The following is a 25886-nucleotide window of genomic DNA, read 5'->3' as shown; positions in this document are numbered from 1 at the left end:
CCCAGAACCGCTAGACTTTGGAATTCCCTTCCGGGTTCCTGCTTCCACAAGTGTACTGACATGCAGAAGTTCAAGTGTAACGTGAACCAACATCTTGCTGCCCAACTCCCTACATAGTACCCCTGTAGTTTATGTCCCTGATAGTAGCCCCCTGTATCAAAGTGGCGATGTGCCGTGTTTTAGGCGAAAATGTTATAAAAACAATAAAAAAAAAAAAAATAAGAAAAAACATGATTATATTAATCAGACTGTATTTCTCATTCAAAAAGATTATTCATTTTTATTCTTTCTGAAAGGAAATTTCTATAAACAAGAAAATATGGTTGTAGTCCAGAGTCTCACCCTATATTAATAAGCAAGAATACAGAAAAATCTTTATAATGTATGTACCTTTGACAGAATGAAGATATCATATTCCAAAAATCATGTAAATGATCTTAGTAAAAAAAAAAAAAAAAAGAAAAAGAAATACTACTTGATTAATTTACGTACATTTTGGAATCTGAATTTTTGTTTTGTCACTGGTATGTGCATCATTTTCTTTTATTTATTATTATTTTTTTTTTTACTATAGAGAGAATCGTGAACAAGAACCAAAAATAATTTAAGGAACATCATCGTTGTCTTTTGAAAAGAAATTTTATTTCAGGAAAATACATTTTTCTGTGTCGATTTGTTTGAAAATAAAAATAAAATGATTTTTAGAAATAATTTAATTTGTTAAAAATATTTAAAAAATAAATGGAAAACAGAGAAGCCTTTTCGATTTTTCAGTCATTCTAATTTGCATATATATATATTTTTTTTCGAATCAAAACAAACAATAATAATGAATGTTGACAAATCCTTGTTTTTGTATGACGGATATTTTGTTAGAAAAAAAATGAAGGGTTTTCTTTGTTATTAAAGCGAAATTCGAAAATCGAAATATTGAATTTCAAGTAAAATCAAAGGTATCTGCTTAATTGTAATGTAGCAATAATGAATATATCCAAAAATTATGAAAAATGATAAGTTAATTATCAATGAAAATAATTATTGAAAATTAACAAAAATTGAAAGTTTTACAAAAAAAAAAAAGGAGAGTTCGAATCCTAACAAGGAAGGTAATTATTTTCTGAAATATTTTTTGAAAATCTCAGTTACTTCCCTTGATTTTTTTTTATCACGTATCCCAAACAAATGAGGCGAATGTTTTTTTTTTTTTGATAAAGTTTGAAAATTCTTGTTTTATTAAATAATGCATTAACATTTAGCGAATTGCAACATGACAATTAAATAGATAATATTGTTTTTTTTTGTTTTGTTAATGGAAATTAATTTTTTTTTTTTACTTTCGGATTTCGCTCTAATAATGGAGAAGCATCGAAAAAAGAAAATGAAGCAGAGTTGGCTGTAAAAATGAAATTTAGGTTTCATGAAAAATATTCAATAAATATAGCGGTTTTGATAAAAGATAATTAGATTTAAATTTAAAAATTTGGTGAAAGAGAACAAGTCTACTTGAATACTTCTTGTTTTCAGTTTGGAAATTGATAAATAGTATTTATCAGAAAACAATCTCTCTTTGGCCGAAGTTTTTTGCTTTCATTTTCGGAAGAGTTTACTAGCGAAAAGGGAAGACAATCCAATTTTTTTTTTTTTAAAAAGTCATAAAAAATGTATTTCATTCATTTTATATTATTCTAAACTGAATGTTATTTATTTCAAAACATTTATTTATTTAAAACATATTTATTTTTACATCTAGAATCTTGCACTTTATTCGTAAATTGTTGTTAAATTTTTAACAATTTTAATTCAATTCGTGAAAATGTTTTGTCATTTAATGTTTTCTGCTATGATATTTTGTGACTTTATTGAACTTGTTTCGAATTACGAGAAATGTGTGGTTGTCTTCCCTTTCCGTTAGTACAACTCTTCCAAAAACACACAAAAAAAATAATTCCGGTAAGTTTTGGGGAAAGCGTGTTTGCACCTCGATAAAATAATTAATAGTCAAACACAGAGCACAGAACAAATAACAAAACCGCTTTTAAAACAACGAAAGGTTTATTTCGGCGGTCGAAAGTTGAACTGTGTCTGTTTGAGAATAAGGAAGATTGTTTATGGATATATATATATATATATATATATATATATATATATATATAGAGAGAGAGAGAGAGAGATATTTGTTTTTGATGCTTGCTTGCCAGGTTCTCTTTGCTGGCTGACTGAGGTTCCCAAAGAGGTTAAAAAAAGTTCCTTAGGGACAGAAGAAATCCATAATGCACCCTGCCAACTGATTGGTCAGTGTGTGGCCGAATTGCTTAGCGGGAAGTGGGGTGGGGTGGGGGGATATTAATTTGCGTGAGAAAAAAGATCTTTTGTTTATGACTGTCATCACCAAGTAGACTGCTTAGTGCTTCCCTTTTCTGAAAAGTTTATATAAATAATCACTTTATTGCCATAATAAAAAAAGAAGCCTTTGTGAATATATTAAGACAATCAGGAAGTTTCATTGGATATCATGCGGCTCTCAGTGTTCCCTTCAATAATGTTGATTGGGATATGCTGATAGAACCAATTCAATTCACAATGGTCCCCTGCCTTAGTGTGCCGTTAATAAATCAAGGCGACCAAAATAAACTGTGCAAAAAAAAAAAAAAATAGAAATAAAAAATAAAAAAATAAAAAAATAAATAAAAATAAAAAATCATGTTATAATAGGAATTGAAGCAACTATTCATTAGCCATAGTGTTTAATCATGCTGAATTTGTGCTCGAAAAATGCGAATTCTGCTATTCCGTTAATCTCTTAATCTGATTATTATATTTCACCGCGATATTGCGCAAGCATATGAAAATCGATAACTGAAAAAATAGAAATTTAAATAAATATGTTTATGTATCCGGTGTGACCCGGGATTACATTTTTTTTTTTTTTTTTGCATTACATAAATCATGGTTTGGAAAATAAATATTTGAATCTGATTTTAATGTCTGTGGGGGGGGGGAAATGATTAAAGATTTGTTTAAAATCTTCCTTTTTTGTGTGAGAAATGTCTTTGTTTTTAAATACAAGAATCTGCTTTGAAATGTGCAGAATTTTGAGAGAAAAAAAAAACGAAAACGTTTTTGATTACAGATCATCGATTTAAAAAATCGCGAAGAAAAATAAGAAAACTTTGTATAACAAAGTTTGTCATTCTCTTGACATCACTTTGGAAGACTGTGAAAATCTTGTCGACATGTGAAGACGCCAATCGCGCTCGATTGCTTCACATTTGCTTGGGTTACAACAATAAACACTTGACGGCTTCAAGATCCAAGATCACCAACCTGAAAAGAAGAGAAAAAGCAAACTTTAAATTTTATCGATTAGAAATTAAAACACAAAAAAACACATACACGCACCCAAGAAAAGGAGATAATGCATGGGAGTATGGCTCATGATAGCAAAACAGACACTACACTAGCAGTGAGCACTCTGCTTGAAAGTCTAAAACGACTGGAAACAATACTGGATCAAACGGACAAACAGGAAAAAAACTGGTTTTCCTTTTCTTCGACTAGTTGCATAACCAAGGCTTGAAAGTCTAGTTTACTCTAGTTTATACAATCGACATCTCACAGCGGCAAGATGCTGATAAAAGGGAGAAATAATTTCTCAGCTGAACAAATGTATAGGAAGTGAAGGTAGTAAAAAGATGAAGAAATGCCAAAGTCTTTTGACTTCTTGAGACAAAAAGACGCCTTACGGTTAGGGATTGCTGTTTAGTTCTGCCCCACTGCAAGAACTGTGACACCAGGGTTGGAAAATGGAATTGACAAGTCAGCGCCCCTGAGGAGGAACACTCTGACCTGCAAAAAGTGCATGGGCAGCCCCGTTGGCATTCTCCAGTAAGGGCGCCTCAGACAATTAGCAATAAACTAACCCTTTCTCAAAGAGAGAAAGCAAGGTCTGGGAGGGTGGGCCTCCTAGAACTGCACAGAACTAAACTCCCACTGCAAAATCAACAAGGACCAGATCATTACAGGAATGGTTTGATCTCTGTTGATTTTGGGGCCTAAGGATAAAAAATCCGTAGCCAAGTCATCGGTCAGTTTTCAAACAAAAATGGAAGTATCTGAGAAGGCGAGTTATTTCTTTTTTTGTCGTTACTTTTCAGATTTTCAATCCTCATTCAACAAATTTAGGAGACAGAGTTAGTTTTTAGAACAGTTTAGAGTTTGCGCAGATTGATGATGGCTGGTGGCTTGGACTGCCATGTGATTAGTTGTTTAAGAGTTTAGCAACTAAATTATTTACACACAGACATATATCTACTGTTTTATTTATATAGGAGATAAAGAAAATCAAATTTTATTTTATTGTGACACCATCTTGAAAACAGGCTGGAGAAACAAGGGAAATAGCTTGAAAACTTGCAAAGTTTTAGAAAAAACTTTTTTTTACATGTGAATGGATTTCTTTTTATAGTTTTTGTTGGGGAGGAAAGCGAAATGGGATCTAATGATTTAGGGTGTTTGTTAAGATAGAGTCGACAAATTGATTTTAAAAAAATATGCTTTAAGCAAAAATAATATTACTTAATTATCATGTCGAAAATAGTAATATATCCAAAAATTACGAAAAGTACTATAAAAAACTTTTTATTTATAGTTAAAAGTAATTTTTACAGAAAATTGGGTAAAATTGAATTTTTAAAAACTTTATAAAGTAGACAATGAAGAGTTCACACATAGGGGACATAACTCGGAACGAATATTTTAGATTACTTATTCATGGCGTGCAATGTTTGTTGTCTAAAGTGATAGAATTTTTTTTTTACTAAAAATGCAATAGCAGTTGTTCTATTCAATGAATTTTCGTAATTTTTCGATATATTACTATTTTCGACGCGACAATTAACTGCGTAATATTTTTTTGCTTAAAAGAATATATTTAAAAATCAGTTTGTCGACTATATTTTAACGAGCACCGATTTTAGTATTAAATGGAATGTTCTCTGATGAACTTGTTGCACTTGTGTCCCCTCAACATATATATACCCTACAAACCTGGTTAGCAACAAAATCACACCCCTTCACTGTTGAGATCCTTAAATGCCAGAAAGCTTTCTTCTCTAATAGTTTCTTCCCTCGAACAGCTAGACTTTGGAATTCCCTTTCTGTTACCTGCTTCCCTGACTGTACTGATATGCAGAAGTTTAAATGTAACGTAAACCAACATCTTGTTAATCTTTCCTAGGCATGGTCCCAATTAGTAGCCCTATCAGGGGTAAACGTGAGAAAAAAAAAAAAAAAGAAAAAAAAAAATGTCGTACCTCGACAAATATTTTTGAAGATTTCTCCTTTCTCACTTGTCATCAATTGTTGCAAATCTTCAACATGAAAAAGGTGATCATCTATCGGTTTACTAACAATTGACTCAAAGTTTCGCTTTTTTCCGACGACAATCGCGTAAATCTCTGTTTTCTGTCGTTTGATCGATTCGGCATTTTTGATCATTTCTTTTGTCTCATGATTATTTGAATTCAGAAACAAGACAGCTGTATTCTGTGCCGATTCCCTTCCGACTTTCCCCAAAGAAGAAAATCTTGTTTTCTTAAGTTTTTCCAAAAGTCTGTTGTAATCAGGAACCGTATTGGAGGAATTGGATTCCAATTCATTGAAGATTTTTTCGATTTCGATTTTAGCGCCGTTTGTGTTTTTCAGTTGATTTTCAAAGTTTTCGGTGAATTTTAGAAATTTCTCATTTTTGCCTCCATTCAAGGTGATGTGGTCGATGGCGAGAAATAAATTCACCTGACGTTTAGCTTCACAAACTAAAAAAGAAAAAGGAAAACCCATTAAATTTGGTGACTCATTTATTCATGCAAGAACAGTTTTTTTGATAGATAGATAGATAGATAGATAGATAAGGGACAGGGAGAAAAAAACCCAAATTATTTTCTTTTCTCATTTTTCAAATGTTCAAAATATTTACTTAATCTCTACGTATATATAAATAGCACTGTGTTTGTGCCTGGTGCATGTGTCAGTTCGTTTCTTATGGACTCAAAAACGGCTGGGCTGATTTAAAAAAAAATTGCATGCAAATGTACTTCATGTGCCTGGGAGTGGTTTTAGATAGGTTTTTAATCGGAATGCTCCCAATAAGTATCGATAATTGATATTAAAAAAAATCCATCAAAGAAGGAACTATCTGATTTTGATCAATGTTAACACCCTTATACAGCCTAACATCACAAGTGTATTTGAAAAATTTTATCACTGCACGAGCAAAAGAGTTTGCGATATAATCAACATTAGGTTCTTTGGTAGGACACGGGCACGTTCATTTATGAATATTTCCGTTTCGACCACAATTGAACTATGATACTTGACATTTGCATTTTAAACTTTAATTCAAGCAAATCAAATAATTTTATAAAATCAGTACTAGGTTCTCTACAGTTTTATGTAGACTAGAAAGTTTTGTGGACTAAGTGTGGGGGGGGGGCATGTGAAGCTTCCTCCCAGTGCACTGCGGTGGGTCGCTGATTAGAGTAGGCAATTAATCTTTGATTGACAAAGATGTGATTTCACTGATTTCGATAACAATAAATAAGTGTGGAAAATTTGTTGATCCTCATTCGATTCCGGGAAACGTCAGGTCTCCATGCTAGTCATAAAATAAGAAAAAAGTCAGTCTTACACCTCTTGCTTCCTTTATTTTGTCCTTTGGTCCTTACATTCCATGAGTGATGTTTCTGACAAAGGAGGAAGAACCACTATTTCTTACACCGGAATCAATCCATTTAATACTTAGTGTTGAAAAGATTCTGCCATCAAAGTAGTATTTTTTTTTCTTAGCTCCTTATATCAACTGGCTTCATGCCTTGTCTGGAGCGATTTCTATTAAAAAAAGTGTTTTTTTTTAAAGCAATCAACATGAATCCTTTTTATTTTCCATTTGGGAAGGATTAAAATTTGTTCTTTGAAATAATTCTCAAGCCTTGGTTAGGCAACTCGCTTAGGAGAAGGAAAACACTAAAAGACTACTTGCTGTGTCAGTTCTAGGGAGAATAACACAGCTAGTATTCATCCTATCTCTATCTCGCTAAGAAAAAAAGGCTTCAGCTTGCTGGAACTTGTGATATTTATTTTCCTCTTTTCCATTCCCAAGTATCAGCGCCTCAGGCAATAAACTTAACTCCTTCTTAAAGAATGAGAAGGCAAAGCCTAGGAGGAGGATGGACTTCTACATCCGCACTAGACAATACCCTTAGACTTTGGTGGTTTACCTTCCGAAATGCGTTGTTTTAAAAGATCACTAATCTACACAAGCACCGAATGCCCAACTTGATTGGAATGTTAAGAAAGCAACAAGAAAAGAAGGGAAAGAAAAGAGAAAGAACTTACTTGGTTTCGGGGTTTCATCAGGGGGGCTGATTTGCACTGAAAAGAGAAAAGCAAAGATTTTTTCTTTTAATTCTTTCAAGAGAAATTAACATCGATAATTTTGGGTGAGGAATTAGAACTTTTTTACACATACACACAAACGAAAACACACACATACACACAAACACGCACAAACACATACACACAAACACACACACACACAAACACAAACACGCACACACAAACGCACACACATAAAGTGAGACATACACATTAAAACACATAGAAATGGTCATCTGTTTACTTCTTTATTTCTTTATTCTACTAGCTGCTTGTATCCCGGCGTTTTCTGGGAAAATAGGCAACTCAAGAAATTCTATGCTCAACCTTGAATGATACGTTGCGAACGCAAACATAACAATGTTAAAAGCAAATCACCAGGAATTTTTGTTAAGTTTATGTTATAAAATTTATTGGTAACAGTAATTTATCAAATACTATGGTTAAGCAAAACCAAACAGTTTATTGTTTTAAGGAATTCAAGCGGTGATCATGAGTTTTGTGGGAGGACTTAAATCCAGGCGAGTGAGAGAGTATTTGTTACCTTCTTTGTGGGAGTATGTATGCAATAGAATCAGTTAAGCCAAATTAAAAAAATAATAATTTGTAAACAGGAACTAAATGTAAAGATTACTTTTCTGAAACTTTAGGAGTTGTTGTAAGTGTGGTATGTTAAAGAATTGCTCAATTATTTTCCTATAAAGGTTGAAGTTTCAAAGGAAAAAGGCAGTATTTTATTATGGACATGATATATATATATATATATATATATATATATATATATATATATATATATATATATATATAATATATATATATATAATATGTATATGTATACATATATATATATTTGGATATAAAATTTATTAAAAAAATGCTAAGACAATTTCATTGTTAGATGTAGTTTATCACCCTCCATGCCTCTTGTAATAAAAAAAAAATGTGATCACTGGATCGCCAAAGATACAAGTAAAAAATATATTCATTTATTGAAACAACTTGTTTTAGGAAATGAACATATTTTTTTATTTAAAAAATGTCTGCACTTTTTTTGGTCTTAAAACCGTTAAAGTTTGAATTTTGTATTTCATATATAAACAGTGTTTTAAAAACAGTGAATTCCTATATATATATATATATATATATATATATATATATATATATATATATACACACACACACACACACACACACATGTGTATGCATATATACGCATATATATATGCACACAGATATGCACACACATCTCCACTCTTATATAAAAGTCACTTTGTGTGTGTGTGTGTGTTCCTTCCTCATAGGTTCCGAAACGGTTGATCCTATTTTTTGCAAATTTCACACAAAGCTAATTTATATGTCTGGCAGTGTTCTTAGATATGTTTTGTACAGAAATTCATCTAAGTATCGAAAATCGAAAAAATCCAGTATTAAAAATAGTCTTTTCCCCTATTATAGACAAAAAAAGAAGAATTTTTACAGGGAACTATTTTATGTTACACCGACCAAGAGAAATAATAAAATCTCAGCAAATCATTTTTTCTTAAAAAAAAACAAACAAATGTATTGTCATCTGGAGATATAGCTCAGTAGTAGAGCGTTCGACTACAGATTGAATGGTCCCTTGTTCAAGTTCAGGTGTACCTCACCATTTTATTTTAGTTTTCCTTATTAATGAGTTCAATTTATGATGTGTGTGTGTGTGTATCCTGCATTTGGTGATCTGTTCTGGAGATTTACTGGATTACCACTTGGCTTCTCGGATACTTATGCTGAGTTTCTAAAGTTTGGACTGCAATTTTTATAATTTTTATTTTTCATGTATCCTTAGTTTTATTTTTCTCTATTATTTCTGATATATTTCTCCCTATTTTTTCTATACTTGTGTATATTTCTTCTATCTATTCAGCATCTATATATCTATGGTATATTGTTTTAGTTCTTATTTCTATGCTAATCTTCTTATATATATATATATATATATATATATATATATATATATATATATATATATATATATATATATATATACATGCTTGGACAATGTTGATCTTTGTAAATTCACCTGCCTACTCTGCTACAGCCAAAATAGCGTTAGAAGTGTTGGTTGTCGTCTAGGCAGGGGAGTTTTGATCCTGGCTTGGAGCAATTGCTACTCTAGCCAAACTGAAGAGTTGTGATACAGCGAAACAGTTTGTATGTGGATGAATGTATATATATATATAAGCCTGAAGAGTCCTAGAGTGGATGAAACGCGAAATATTCAGTGTAGCTTAATCGCCATATATATTTTATAACTTACTAACTAGCTCTACCTACGTATTGAGCACTTACTTAAAGTTTATGCATAAAATTATACTTTCGTATATTAATTTTATGTGAGTAAATGAAGTAGTTATATATATATATATATATATATGTGAATATATATATATATATGTGAATATATATATATATATATGTGAATATATATATATGTGTGTGAATATATATATATATGTGTGAATGTGAATATATATATATGTGAATATATATATATATATATATATATATATATATATATATATGTACAAATACGTGCATACGTTTCAAAGTACCAACTATATGCAACATTTTTATTATAAAATATGAAATACTAGCAAGGTGACCCGACGTTTCCCAGGATCGAATGATGATCAACGAATATTTCACATTCCCATATTTTTATTGTCATTGAAATCGGTGAAATCGCCTATTTTTCAATCAAATCGATTGATTGCCTGCTCTAATTGGGTACCCATCGTGGTGCACTGGGAGGAAGCTCACATGCCTCTCGCTATGACTTATTTCACAATAGATTGTAGTCTACATTGGACTGTAGAGAACTTACTGTTGATTTTCTAAAATTATTTTTATAAATAATGGCTTGAATTAAAGTTTAAGATGAAAAGTCAAGTATCATGCTCCATTATGTTCTAAACAGAAAGATTCAGTTTGAACGCGCCCCTGTCATATCAAAGAACCTACTGTTGATTTTATATGTCGGGCCTTTTAGCTTGTGTGATAATAAAACTTCTCAAATGCACTTGTTATGTTAGGCTGTGTAAGGTGTTAACTTTGGTAAAAATTGCTTCTTCCTTCTTTCATTGGATTTTATCGGTTATTGATTATCGATACTTATCGAACACATTCACATACAAAACCTATCTATGAAACTGCCAGGCATATGAAGTGCCTTTGTCTGAAATTTTATAAAAATTGCAATCAATTTGTTTTATTGAGTTATTTATTTGCAATCAATAAATCGATCTGTTTCTTTTACTGTCAAGAAAATTGTTTACTTACTGTTGCAGTGTTCCATATCCAACAGTTTCTTTACGGATTCGTCTATTTTGTCGTAGGATGTAACCCGAAACACAAAATCGTGCACGGGCTTATGGACCATCCGTTTATATTGATTGTACGTGATCTGACTTTGGCCTAACTGGAAGATATATAAATAGATCCCCAATCGACGGATAAACCTCGCTCGTTTCAAGTCTTTTCTGCTGACCGTTTCATCAGCAGAAAAATAAAACGATACATGTGCAACACTGCGACGCATTTGCGACGATAAACGTTTCAACTGTTTCAGCGCCGTTATTTCGTCATCTCTTCGGGATTTTTGCGGGCCTTCCGTTTCGTTATTTTCTAAAAAATAATAAAAAAATTTAAAAATCATTAAAGAAGACATTCTTTCTTATTTACAAAAAAAAAAAAAAAAAAAAAAAAAAAAAGCAATGAAAAATTGTAAAAATGGTAAAATAATTTATTTTGTGAACAATCATTTGTACTTAAATATTTTCAATTCTGAGTTGAAGTATAACTAGCTTTTTTTTTCTTTTTTTTATTAAAACTGCAAAAGTACTTATCTAAGCTAGCAAGGACACCCGGCATATCCTGGTGGTAAAATACGCTTAAATATGATATTTGAATTTATGCAGCTTCCTATTATAGAGTCAATTTTCTATCTATTCTTATATATTTTAAAGTTATGATTTAAAAAATAAAAGAATATATCTATATTACTTGGGTGCATCAGCTTGAATCGAAACCAAAACTAAAAGTTATGAAGGAAAACAAAATATGTATATAAATATATAACTTGAGTTCCTGCAGCTATAATCGAAACCGAAACCAAAACTTATGAATAATTCCTGGTAAAATTATTTATTACAAGAAATGGAAAGTTCATAACAATTTCACGACAGTCACCCAGAAGAAAAAAGATGTAAATATAACACACAAAATAGCACACACGCTATCGTATTAATATATAGACTAGCAGAACCTGTGGAAATTCCACAGTAGTTGAAAATTTTAAAAGCACTTTATAAATAAAAGAATAAAAAAATAAAATAGAACAACTAACAATGAATTTAAAACAACTTTTTAGCAAATTCTTTTTAATTTTAACCTTTTAAAAAGAATTGATTAAAAATTTTTAGAATTTTTTTCACATGAAAATTCAACACAACACATTTTTTTTCTGAATATTTTTTTTAATATAAATTATAAATGAACTTGCACATTTTTTTTTTAATTTTAAAATAATCTATAAGAAAAAATAAATTACATTCTTCCCCCAACATGACTTTTTTTTAAGCAAAAAAATAAAATAGCCAATTTTAAACCGTAAACAGACAGCCATGTTTTTCTGGTTTTTTAAATTTTTGAAGAGAAAGTGTTTTAAGCTGATATCTACAAAACCAATTTTCATTTGTTACTATTGTACCATGTTCTTGGCAAAAGCATCATGTACTTTGCTGCAGTTTATTTAAAATTTGATGTAGGTGTACTCACAGATAAATGGCAACATGGAAATAACAAAAAATATTGTAAAATTTGTGATACTTACTGTGAAGCTTTCGTAAAATGTGCACAAATTCATCGGTGTGATCTTTTTTTGAAGTGTTTACTGCATCTTTGAATTTGATGATGTACTTTGCTTTTGAATTTGAAAGTGCAATGATTGCAATCCGATTGTAATTTTTTCGTTCTTTGAAATTACGGAATAATCGGACCATGTGTTCGGCCCTTTGGATTTGATTTTCGAATTGTTCGTCGCTTAAATGATGCGAAATGTCAAGAAACAGTACAACATCGGCGACCTTTCCTTGTGGACAACCTGAAAATGATATAAAAAAAGGTGTTTAGATCGAATAATTTTATGCAGTTAATGTAACGATATTAATGTAATGATATTAATGTAATGATATTAAATGTAATGATATTAAATGTAATGATATTTATGTAACGATATTAATGTAATGATATTAATGTAACGATATTAATGTAACAATATTAATGTAATAATATTAATGTAACGCTATTTATGTAACGATATTAATGCAATGATATTTATGTAACGATATTAATGTAACAATGCTAGCATAAAAAAACGGATAGTGAATAAGAATTATGACTTACATAGTAACAAGATGTAAGTGAAAATATGGGTCACTGCTATTTGGAATGTGTCTGTGATTGTTTAGATAATTTCAATGTTGAAACGAAAACGAAAATATTAACATTTCCTCGTTTGTATTTTGAGGCATGTTGATTGAGGAATGTGTAATGTAAACATTTGCTGGAATGCATGTCTTGTTGGTGCATATGAATCGCAGATATTGCAGATGATAGATTCTTGGCCAAAGGAAGAGGGGGGGCACAGAAAACTGAGAATGTCTCCAAATGGAGTCTGACCATCCAAGAAATATTTTCTCATTGAAAGGAAGATGTCCAAGATTATCTGCAGATAAGTCCCATGAATGGAGACTGTCAGGAATGTTATCTTTGGTGGATATCTTGAGTTATCACTTACTGGGTGGTTGAATGGTGACCACTAACAAAGCTCCGAATTACTTAGAATTGAAAAAGAGAAGGGGAGGCGATTAGAGGTGATTTTCCAGATGAAAGAAGAAGAATGGGATTTGGACGTTTGATTGGTTGGTTGTTTTTGTTTTACGGCATATCAACCCTTTTCAGGTTATTTAATGCCAAATCCAGTTATATTGAAGAAAAGTTTTTTAATAGAATATATATATATTTTTTTCAAGTTAGTTTTTATTTAACCCATAGTTGGGACCCTAACAGGTACTACCACTCCGGATCAGAGTGGACCTGGGAGCAATGGCAATTAAAGCGTGGGTCCACACTCCCCAAAGTCCGCAAGCTGGGGCCTCACCATCGGATATAGTTTAAGGTCATATCCAGGACCTTGGATGTTTGAGGCAGACTGTTAGTTTTTCTGAGAACTGCCAAGCAGTTGGGCCAGTGTGCCTTCCTGGGCAGGTTAGAGTTCTTAGAGATCTTGGCTAAATGGCTGTGTTAATGTGACTCATGTGTTTCCATTTGGTCAGGCAAAACTGTCATTTGGCAGAACAGCTGTTCAACTTAGGAAAATAATCATCAATTGTAATCTACAATCCATTGTTTTTGTTTATAAGCTGAACTTAATTTGTTGTGCCAAAATATCACATGAAGAGAGAATCAGCAGTTGTCATACATTTGTCGAACATTTGTCGAACATTTATCGAACATTTGTCGTACATTTGTCGAACATTTGTCAAACATTTGTCGAACATTTGTCAAACATTTGTCAAATATTTGTCGAACATTTGTCGTACATTTGTTGAACATTTGTCAAACATTTGTCAAACATTTGTCGAACATTTGTCAAACATTTGTGAAACATTTGTCGAACATTTTTCATACATTTGTTGAACATTTGTCAAACATTTGTAAAACATTTGTCGAACATTTGTCAAACATTTGTCAAACATTTGTCGTACAGTTGTCAAACATTTATCAAACATTTGTCGAACATTTGTCGAACATTTGTCAAACATTTGTCGAACATTTTCGTACATAAATAGTGAATCAATAACATTTGTCGTACATAAATAGTGAATCAATAACATTTGTCGTACATAAATAGTGAATCAATAACATTTGTCGTACATAAATAGTGAATCAATAACATTTGTCGTACAAAGTTTTTGACCTTGAACTACTGTTTTTTTAACTCCTTACATCAAGTGGCTTCATGCCTTGTCTGGAGTGATTTCCATACAAAAATTGTAATTTTTGTTTGGAGGGAGAATTTCTTTTGTTGCAGTGCTGACTAGATGGGACAACAACTTTGAACAGGCACAATGAGTGGGACGATCACGGCCTGTGCGGTGGACGCACATGCATGTTCATACTAAAAACAATTGCTAACTTACGTCCTCGACTGAGGGAGGTGTGTGTGTGGGGGGCGAATCAGGGTATAAAAACCGAAGATCTTTGTTTTTTTTGTTCTGTTTATCGCGTAAATATTAAATTCATCATTTTGTTTTCTTGATGAGTCAGACTTCAAAAAAAAAACAAAACAAAAAAATTTGACTTACCAAAAGCATTAATTGCTAATCGGTTCCAATGAGGCAAAGCTTTGAGAACTAAAAAAAAAAAAAAAAAAACCTCGTTACTCATCATTCATTTAAAAACATTTATTTAAGCAAATATTGAAATAATTTTGTAAAAATGTGCTGTGCATATTTTGCATGTTTTACTAGTGCATGTTAGTGGACAACGTTGTAGCGATAGATGCTTGGCCAAAGTAAGAGGGGGAGTAATAATAATAATGATAATAATAATAATAATAATAATAATAATAATAATAAAAATATCTAGGCCAGAGTCAGACCACCCAAGAGTTATTATCTTTGAGTGACTGATTTGAGAGAAGAGTGCCATTGGGATCGGCTTTGTGAGAGAAACAATGTCCAGTGGGATATTCTCCTCTGGGCGGCTGAACAATGACCTCTAACAAAAGTTCAGGACCAGCCGAGAGTAAAGAGATCCCAGAAAAGTAGAAAGAGGGGTTGTTTATTGTCGGCTCCACTCAGAAGAGGAGGAAGAAGAGTGAGAGCTGAACGTTTGGGTGGGGGTAGTTAATTTTTGGGAGAGCTATGAGGCAATTTGGCTGCTGCACCTTTCCCATCGTGTTGGGTTTCTTTGGGGATATCAGCCAAGCGACTGTAATGAAACTTAAGTATGTCAATCTGGTCGAACAGAGATCTGCAATTCTGTAATTCGATCTTGGTGAAGCGAGTGCCACTTAGGCAAAATAATGAACATTATTATCTTTACTATTATATGAAAGGAACTTTCAGTGTGTGTGTGTGTGTGTGTGTGTGTGTGTGTGTGTGTGGCCCGACATGATATCAACAGAAGGTATGATAGGAGCGCGTTCAAAATGAATATTTCTGTTTAAAGAACAATTGCACAATGATACTTGACGTTTTTATTTTAAACTTAAATTCAAGCCATTATATAAAAATAATTTCATAAAATCAACAGCAGGTTCTCTACAGTGCAATGTAGACTACTATGTATTGTGAACTAAATAAAGCCGGTAATCACTCGATTTGATTGAAAACTGATCGATTTCACTGATTTCAATGACAATGGTGAGTGAGTTGTACATGGTGCAGTTCTTCATGTCAAATTCACACGCTCCCCCATCCCCCCAAAAACAACAAAAAATTTAGTTTTTCTCCTAATCGCATTTTTTATTTAATAAAAATAGTTAAAAAAAATTATGCTTTCAGAATTTTTTCACATGAGGATTGATAATTTATATTTTTTTGATAATTTGTATTTTTTTGATAATTTGTATTATTTTGATAGTTTATATTTTTTTGATAATTTATATTATTTTGATAATTTGTATTATTTTGATAATTTGTATTATTTTTATAATTTGTATTATTTTGATAATTTATATTTTTTTGATAATTAATATTTTTTGATAATTAATATTTTTTTGATAATTTGTATTATTTTTATAATTTGTATTATTTTGATAATTTATATTTTTTGATAATTTGTATTAGTTTGATAATTTGTATTTTTTGATAATTTATATTTTTTTATAATTTGTATTATTTTGATAATTTGAACCACTTTTCTCATCTTGGCTGCTATCCTTACAACGTTTCAACCGATGTATCTTCCAACCTTCTTCAGGTGCACCTTGTTAAACTCAAGAAACTTCATCTCGAAGTTGGGAATGTATACAGAATTTCGAACAAAATCCTTTATTTAATCTAGGCTGATAGAACGAGGACAATCTGCCCATTGATTAAATAAAGATTCTGTATAAAATTCCCGAGTTCAACAAGATGCACTTGAAGAAGGTCGTAGGTTAAATCGGTCTAAACAGTGCGAGAATAACATCCAAGATGAGAACAGTGGTTTGAATTATACAAATTCTTCTGAAGTTTTAACTTAATTCTCTCTTTCTTATCTTTTTTTCTTATAAGTTTCTCCAAGCTGGGGATGGAGCATCCTACCGGATGCAAAACATTCACCCACTAATTCAGATAATAAAATCGAGAGATCTTTTTAAGATTCTGACTGTCCCTTTATAAGTTCAATTGTTTGAATCTCTCTTGCACTTGGTTCATCGAGTAGAGGGAATGCAGAGTAAAGTTTGTTGTGACGTACCTGTGGCCGATTGGCTGAACTGCAGCAGCTGAAGGGAAAAAAGAGAAACAAATGTTAGTAACATACATTTTACGGAAACATCGAAATAAACGTCATAAAAGCAACATTCATTAGCTAAAACCTATACTCTTTCATCTGAGCCATATATAAAAAAAATAGAAAAAGGAATAGCAACAACAATAATTAAATAAAGGCAACTCTTACAAGAAATTAACGTGATTTTATGCTAAACACAATTCCAATTCAAAACGATTTATTGGAATTGATTCGTTAAATAGAAGCTGCTTTTCTAAATGAGGAGTGTTCACATATCGCTGAATGATGACATTAACTGACATTTATGGACACAACTCGACTTATCAATTTCACACCCACTTAACAGCAAAAAAAAAAAAAATATCAAATTATGTTCGTTTTATCGACCATTTTCAATCCTCTCATAACATTCTTCATCATTCAACTGATAATTCATTCAGCTTATTAACCCTTATAATCGAATGGCTTTTAGCCTTGATAATTGATAAGTATCTATTTGTCTTTCCACTAGGACAGGGTTAGACATGAAGTTAAGTTTTACCGTAGGGAAAATCCAGCTTCACAAATTAGAGGCAATCTGGACTGGGACAAAAGTAAAAATTGTCTCAGCTTAGAAGTATTTCTTTATCACTGACCCCGAGAACAAGACAGACGACACATCGACACTAGCCCGAAATTTATGAAAAAGCAAAAAACATTTTCATTTTGATTCTAGGGTACGTCCGGTTAAAAATGATTTGAGGTTGTATTAATTGGATTAAAAAAATAATCATTAAACAAAAGCGCCCCTCCTGCTTTTTTTTCTTTTCTTTTTTTTTGTTTGGAATGCAGTCGTTGTTTGCGCACATGTTTCTTCGCGTGAACGAAGGCCAAAACGCCAACAGCGTGACGGAAGCGAACAGCAGCTAAGCCCGTCTAAAAGATAAAAACAACAGGAAGGGCGGATTTTTGCAAGGAAATCTGGCGTCTTTCTTCTACTTCTTCGACAGCGCAAATCGTGTTGGTCTCTTATCATTCTTCTTGCAAATGACCCCCAACCCAGACCCACCCAAAAAAAAAAAAAAAAAGAACCCGCGTTCTTCATCTCGTGCAGGTTTCTCAAGTTACACAAGATAATAACAACCATCCGACAACGACCTGTTTTTTATGTCTGCGACAATTCTGCGACATTTTAAAAAGCAAGTGCCCTCATCTTTGTCGGAAAGAGAGAGAGAGAGAGAGAGAGAGAGAGAGAGAGAGAGAGAGAGAGAGAGAGAGAGAGAGAGGGGGGGACTAGAGAATAAAATGTTTTGGTGTAAACTTTGCAACGAATGCTTGCCCAGAAATGTGGTAAAACTGCAGCCTCTGTGCCTACTATTTCTAATAAGGAACTTTGTGCGCGTGTGCGTGTTTGAGTTCATTCCGTATCCACTCGAAAATGGTTGGGCCGATTTCATGAAATTTCACACAAAGGTACTTTATGTGCCTGGCAGCGTTCATAGATGGATTTTGTAATAGGAATGTCTTCGATAAGTATCGATAATCGATAATCGAAAAAAGATAAAAGAACAAGCAATTTTGACTAAAGTTAACGCTTTATACAACTTCACTTCACAAGTGCATTCGAAAAGTTTTATTACCACATAAGTAGAAAGGCGCGGCATATAAAATCAACAGTAGGTTCTTTGATATGACAGGGGCAACTTCGAAATGAATTCTTCTGTTTAACGCACAATTAAAACATGATACTTGACTTTGCATTTTACACTTTAATTCAAGCCATCATATATAAAAATAATGTTATAAAATCAACAGTAGGTTCTCTATAGTGCAATGTAGACTACAATATTTTGTGAATTTAATCACCGCGAGAGGAATGTGAAGTTTCCTCCCGATGCAATGCGATGGGTCCCAACTAAAGCACACAATAGATCGATATTTTTGAAAAAATAAATGAGCGACTTTACTGATTTCGATGAAAATAAAAAGTATGAGAGTGTGAAACATTGATCGTCATTCAATCCCGGACAATATCGGGTCTCCCTGCTAGTAATATATATATATATATATATCTGTCGACTGGTGTTAATCGGGACACCCTGCACTGAAGATTCCCGAAAGGATGAAACACTAGTGTCTGCAGGTATTTAGTTATTATAGCAAAAATAATTATATATATATATATATATATATATATATATATATATATATATATATATATATATATATATATATATATATGTAGATGCTTGTGAAAATGTACGCTTCTACGAATAATTTCTATTCTTTGTGTATACCAATCCTTTTTAAAATTAAGAAACTCGGTATTTGTTAGAGATATAACACCAGAACACACACATAAAAAAATTTACAATATTTCAAAGTCCATGATTTTATTTTATATTTCCAATCATTTTTTTCCAATAAATATTTGTATGTCAACAATTGAATATTTTCTGCCATGGTATCATAAAAAACAACGCAAAACATATTGGACTTTATCTTCAATATTGGAATCATTAAACCAGTATGAAATATAAAAATGGTATTCATTTCTATTTTCGGGACACCACTCAAATCGTGTATCTGAAATACATATCCTTTTTCTTGGTTAATCCAATTCTCCCGTTGGATTATCTTAAAATGTTCCTTAAAAATATGTTTTAATTATTTTTCAATAAAATATGTTAAATAGCAAGATTTATAGTTATTTATAATGATTATTTTGCTACAGACATTTAATCTTAAGAGATGAGCCAGGCATTGAAAATCCATGAATTAAGGAAAGGACTTTAAATTTCTTGTATTCCTGGCTTCAAATAATAAATCTTTTGTTTAAAAATTATATATTTTTACTGCACAAAATTTAAATATCAATCGTACAATTCTTACTTTTTTCTGAACTATATATTGAGCGATTTTATTTGGCTGAGATTGTCTTATATAAAAATATTTTCTCTCAACAATATTTTGTAAGACTGTAAACCACAAGATTTAACTCATCTCATTTTTCGTATATATATATATATATATATATATATATATATATATATATATATATATATATATATAAATGCTTAAATCTCAACTATATTTCTCGCGGTTGATGGTAGCTGAATGGATTAGGTTCTTGCTAATGAGGCCAGACACGACTTCTGTTGCCGGGTTCGAATCTCTCAACTGGTGTTAAATCGTGACACCCTGCACTGATGATTCCCGAAAGGATGAAAAAAGACTAGTGTCTGTAGGTATTTAATAATTATTATAGTAAATAATTATATATATATATGATTTTTCGATACGTTTTGAATGAATTCAATTATTTACGAAAGTGTATTTTTACCTAAATGCGAGTTGGGAATAATTTTGCCTTTAACCAACTTGGTACCCCCACATGGGGAGCGGCATACATACTGTTTTAAAAATATATACACCCATGAGCAAAAAAAAAAAAAAATGGGCCAAGAGTGAAAGAAGGCAGAAATCGATATTTCAATATTTTTTTATGAACTTTTGTTAATTTTAACTGAAAATTTATATTTTGCCGATCATTATTATTATAGCATATAATAATAAATGGAAAAATGAATCCCAAAAATGGTAAGACCGCATCTTGGCGAGGATATAATAAACCGAATTGCAAGATTAAGGCAGTCCAAAATAACTTACAAGCAGATTTTTGATATTTTAAGAAAAGAAAATGTGAAAACATTTCTTTCTGTAGTGAAGGGAATTGGTCAAAGGTTTAAAGTCGAACGCTTGGTAAAAGAGAAATCTGGATCTGGTCGCCCTAGAGCATCCACTTTGAAGGACGACCACAGGCTTAAATTAACTCTTTTAAAGGATCGAAAAAAACAAACTTATGTTTATCATAGCAAATAATTCCAAACAGAGACTGGAAATTTTCTTTCTAGATTAAAATATCAAGACGAATGAAAGAAATGAGATTTTCTTCTAAAAGGTGTGCAAAGAAGTCATTTTTATCTAAGAAGAACATCAATGATAGAGAGTTTTCTCGTGTTATGGCAAGAAATATACAGACTGGTTCAGGAATGCTTTCTGGTCAGATGAAATCAAGATTTTGTCTTGTAAGTGATGCTCCCGATGCTTCTGAACGGTGCAATCGAAGAACTGGAGAAAGATTTTCGCCAAGTTGCATGAAAATGACAGTTAAACACGCAAATGGAAGAATAATGGTATGAGGAACTTTTACTGCAGCAGGGGTTGGGGAACTTATTAGATGTGAGAAGTCAATCAATGCAAAGGAATACATTCGAATGTTAGAAACAGGACTGTTACCAAGTATTCAGAAGCTGGGAATATCCTAGAACATTATTTTGGAACATGATAATGCCCCTGCACACACTGGTAAAGTAAAAAAAAAAAATGGTTTTCTGATAATTTCATTGATTTGATATTTTGGTCAGGTCAAAGCCCAAATTTAAACCGAAATCGAGAATAATTGGTTCATAATATCTTATACATTAGCTGGAAGAACTTTTGCGAACAATGACAAACTGTGGAAAGCTGTGCAAAGCGAATGGAACAGCATCCCCTCTTCACAGTGTTCCACTTTGGTTGAGAGCATGTCTAAAAGGATTGATCTTTTAAAGAAATTAAAAGGGAATGCGATTCCATCCTAAGCATTTATTAAAGTAAATGTCTTGTTCTGTGTCATTAGTCTCGTTTAAGTTTCCTTGTTCAATTGTTCTTTGTTCAATATAGCTTTTAGTGCAAGAAAATGTATAAAATTTATTTGGCCAATTTTTTGCTCACGAGTGTATGAATAACTAGAAGCACCAATACTTTAATGCGTCTCTTTGTAAAAATCAATCCTAACTTGACAACCATGAAAAAACTACGCCAGAGACAGTATCGTTATGTAATAGTAGCGTAGATGCGGCAGTTGATGAGTTTTGTTTGTTTTTAATTTATTTGAAGAATTTTTTATTTTAAGATTTGAAGAAGTAGAAGAAATATAATTTAGCTTTTCGAACTTTTCAAAATGGCACGTCTAAAACCCTGAGTCGCCTCTAAAAAAACTTCGTCATCTGACAGTCAGTTCTGGGCTGAAAGTTAATATCAGGTTTCTTCCATTTCACACACAGACATGCACGGCACGCACACGCACACGCACGCACACACACGCACACACACGGCCTGTTGTTCGTGTTTGGATCTGGGGGTAAGCCCCCCCCCAATGTTTTTGTTTTTAAAGGTCAGCAGAGACAAACAAACTTTCGCTGGAAATGCATTATGTAAAGTCAAAATAAATAGGACTAACCCCCGCTTAAAAAAGAAAACAAATAATAAAACAAAAAACTTTTTTTTTCCATTGAAGCCAATTGTTTTGGTAGAACAATATTGCAATATTGGCTTCATCAACGTTTTTTTTTTCAACTAAAAAACGAAATAAATTAATAAAACGTCAAATAAAGTCCGTTTTTCATGCCACGTCAAATGACGCAATAAAATAAATAAATAAAATAAAAAGACGAAAACACGAAAAAATGTCTTTTGATAAAAATAACAGCTAAACATATTGTGCAAATTTATTCACACCCCTCCTGAGGTCATTTTTTAATATGATAAAAATTCGTTTCCCCCAAAAAGGCACATTAGATTGAGGCAACAATAAAAAGTGTTTCATTCGAGATGGATTTCTCTTCCCCCGTGAACGAAGATTGAACAGATACTGCACTTTGATCTTGAACCACATTCTCTGCTTGAAAACCTTAATTCCATAACTAACAACTTCTTTGAGTCATTTTCACTATTTTACTTATTTTTATTCTATTTTTTGTTTTGTCATCACTTATTAAGGCTAAAAACTAATCGCGGATAAGGATCAATATGGTTTGTCAGTTGAATGATGAATACTATTATGAGATGATTGAAAATGATAAGTCGGATGGACAAAATTTGAATACTTTTGAGGTTTATGACAAGTATTCGTTGATGTTGGATTTTAAAGGCGACCATATTGCACTCTACGAGGAAGCTGTTCCATTATTTACTGATAAAAAGAATAGATACATTTTTTTTTGTTCGATTTAGGATCAAATATGAACGAATAGAGTGATGTTTAATATTCGATAAATTTTAATTGTAGCCAAAAATTAATTTCTATCTGATAAAATGCAACCCTTAATTTTGAAGGCGAATTAACATGACAATTCGGAATCTTAACTCATTATTCTAAGGAACGTAACTCTATTTTACTAAGAATTCCAAGAAAAAAATTTTTTTTTCAATTACTTTAATGTAACAAAAACATAAAAAAAAAAAAAATGTAAAATGCGACGATATTGTCATTTTTCTTAAAATCAAAATTCAAACCATTCGAGTAATTCAAAGAAGAAGAAAAAAAGATGAAATAAAATAGAGCTCCCTTCATTAAAACAATAAATTAAGATTCCGAATTGCTACTAACATCTTATTTTCATTATTGAAGAAAAAAACGGACGAAAATTCAACTCGCAGTTTGTGTGTCCTTACGAAAATATAATAAATTCAATTCACCACAAATCTGATATATTTGGATTTGCAAATGGTAAGTTGCACCCAAATTATGTCCCCTCAAACCCCTTTTAAAGCATTCTTAAAAAAATGGAATCTACAAATATTTATTAATTAATATCTCATACATACGCGTAACAGCTGTATCACAAAATCAATAATGATCGGTTCATTAGTTAAGAGTTAATCCTGCACATATCATTTATGTATATATTTTGCCAGTTTGATAAAACAGTCCACCCTGGTATACAAAAAACAAAAACAAAAGCAAAAAATGTTTGAGCAGTTCCATCGGCATTCCTAGGTTCAGGCGCCTCGGGCAACAAACAAACTAACCCGTCCCCAGAAAGAAGTAAAATCCGTGAGGGAAGGGGGCGTGGACATTCGAGGACAGTACAGAAGCAGAAACAGGCGTCAGCCTGACAAAAACAAAAACAAACAGAACCACTGACAACTTACAAACATACCCCCTCTCTTTCACACACACACACACACACACACACACACACACACACACACACACACACACACACACACACACACACACACACATATTACAACATATCAAAGCCCGGAGGCCACTCGAGGATAATAGTTAATGTGGGTATTGTAGTTATTGGGACAGGTGTGTAATAATCGTTTGTAGAAGTAATTTGGTATAATCTGATTATTTAGGACGACGGCTCAACAAGAACTTGTTTACGTTAGACTTGAAGATAATGATATTTTAGTCAAATGAAAAGCAGACAAGCGGAGCAGAGTTCCACGGGCGGGCAGTTCTAGTGAAAGAAACTCTGTTCATGGAATCCGTGTTAAAGTTTAGGAAACGATAAGAAATGTCGGAATTCATTGATAGTGATTTTGGCTAGATGGGTGTTTTTGGTGAAGCATTGGAGAGGGGGCCATAGATTGGAGCTCAGTCGAACACTTGCCATGAAAATAGCGACAGAGGAGGGACAGGATTGCAACGTCTTTTCTGTGGAAATTCAATAGAACAGAAAAAAGACATCGCTTACTAGATTACGAAACTGTTTTGAATTCTGTTTAGGCAGGAGAAGAAGCTTCGAGCGACTCCTGTGCAGATGTGGCAACAGTATTCAATCTTAGGACGTACTTGGCCTTCATACAGGTAGAGAATATATATATATATATATATATATATATATATATATATATATATATATATATATATATATATATATATATATATATATATATATATATATAATGAGTGATGATTTCAACAAGTACATCCGAAATTTGATGAAATTTGAAAGGGAATTAAAATGTATGCGCAAGTATGGTTTGGTCGTACTACTGTATTTATCCTACTCCAAAACGAAATAAAAATGGAATCTTTTCGATATATGACCAGTTCGTTTTCCAGTGAGCCATTTTTGATTATGTAAGAACCGTTCTGCTAAACAGACATCATGAAAAAAAGCACACTAAAACAAAACAAACGAAAAACAAAAAGATAAAAATTACAAACAAAAAAACACGTCAAAAAACAAAAAATCTTATTCTACAATCACACATACACGCATTGTCATATGGAAGCTTCTTCCGACGAAGAAATTGCTGAAAGAGATTTTTTTTTTTTTTTTTTTTTCAAAATTAGGAAAACAAGACACTCACCTGAAGTAACACTAGAAAAATTATGCGTGGTTTGAAAAACATTTTTACTGTTTTGGTTTTGTTTTCTTTTTAATAACTGCTGGATTAAACTCGTCCGGGATGTGTTATTTCAAGTTGAAATTATCGAGAGGAACGGAGAAACGACTATCAATTTGGTGTCGTTGGTGGAGACGGTTGTGTACTGGTATTGCTGGTTAGATGCAAATCGCAGAAGATGCAGCTGTCCGTTTCAAAAGAGCTTATATACACATTGGCGGATGAATATATATATATATATATATATATATATATATATATATATATATATATATATATATATATATATATATATATATATATATATATATATATATATATATATGATGATATGCGTACACACTTACACCAATGAGAAGAGGAAGGAAAGGGATAGGTGGGTGTTTCTATTTTAACTAGAACACAGAGTCGCTTGCATTTTTCTTTCTCGTCTCTTCCATTCATACGAAAACGGAAGAAGAAGGAGTAGAAAGCGAGAATTCTAGTAAATCACTTCCATATATGGTTGGCTCACTCAACAACGATATTTTCGATTTTAATTGATACCGTTAGATCCTGCCAACAGCAAAACAAGTTTTCTTAGGCATTTCAAGGAAGGCGGGAAAAAGGCGCGGAGCAGGATGGGGTGGGGGTGATGATGATGATAAAGAATGTTTTAACAGAGAGAGAGAGAGAGAGAGAGAGAGAGAGAGAGAGAGAGAGGGGGTTCGGGGCGGAGCATTTAACGCCTCTTCGGA

The 25886-nt window shown here is 32.1% G+C and overlaps 1 protein-coding gene across 2 annotated transcripts; it reads right to left on the bottom strand.

The window, feature by feature from the left end:
• Positions 1 to 2865: 2865 nt before the first annotated feature.
• Positions 2866 to 25368, bottom strand: LOC145266514 (uncharacterized). 2 transcript variants are annotated; one of them, XM_080122264.1, is made up of 8 exons: positions 25114 to 25368; positions 16942 to 16969; positions 14841 to 14888; positions 12305 to 12574; positions 10753 to 11097; positions 7393 to 7428; positions 5313 to 5813; positions 2866 to 3324 (listed from the first exon to the last, which is right to left on the bottom strand). In XM_080122264.1, the coding sequence occupies exons 1-8, from the start codon at positions 25153 to 25155 to the stop codon at positions 3317 to 3319; spliced, it is 1278 nt and encodes a 425-aa protein (XP_079978390.1). In that variant the 5' UTR covers positions 25156 to 25368; the 3' UTR covers positions 2866 to 3316. The 2 variants fall into 2 exon arrangements, with proteins under 2 accessions (XP_079978390.1, XP_079978397.1); XM_080122271.1 differs by lacking the exon at positions 25114 to 25368 and adding an exon at positions 17519 to 17841.
• Between the last annotated feature and the right edge of the window lie 518 nt (positions 25369 to 25886).

Source organism: Euprymna scolopes, chromosome 4, assembly GCF_053919585.1.
Source record: "Euprymna scolopes isolate OS-2025 chromosome 4, ASM5391958v1, whole genome shotgun sequence".
NCBI lineage: Eukaryota > Metazoa > Mollusca > Cephalopoda > Sepiida > Sepiolidae > Euprymna > Euprymna scolopes.
The sequence above is the reverse complement of the archived record's forward strand: the minus strand, read 5'-3'. Positions and strand labels throughout refer to the sequence as shown.

Excerpts from the sequence above, each read along its gene's own strand:
- LOC145266514 (XM_080122264.1), bottom strand. The coding sequence starts at position 25,155 with ATGTTTTTCAAACCACGCATAATTTTTCTAGTGTTACTTCAG. Across the intron at positions 14,889-16,941 it reads GTTCAGCCAATCGGCCACAG|TTCTCAAAGCTTTGCCTCAT; the intron begins GTACGTCACAAC and ends TTTTTTTTTTAG. Across the intron at positions 5,814-7,392 it reads TGATGAAACCCCGAAACCAA|TTTGTGAAGCTAAACGTCAG; the intron begins GTAAGTTCTTTC and ends TTTCTTTTTTAG.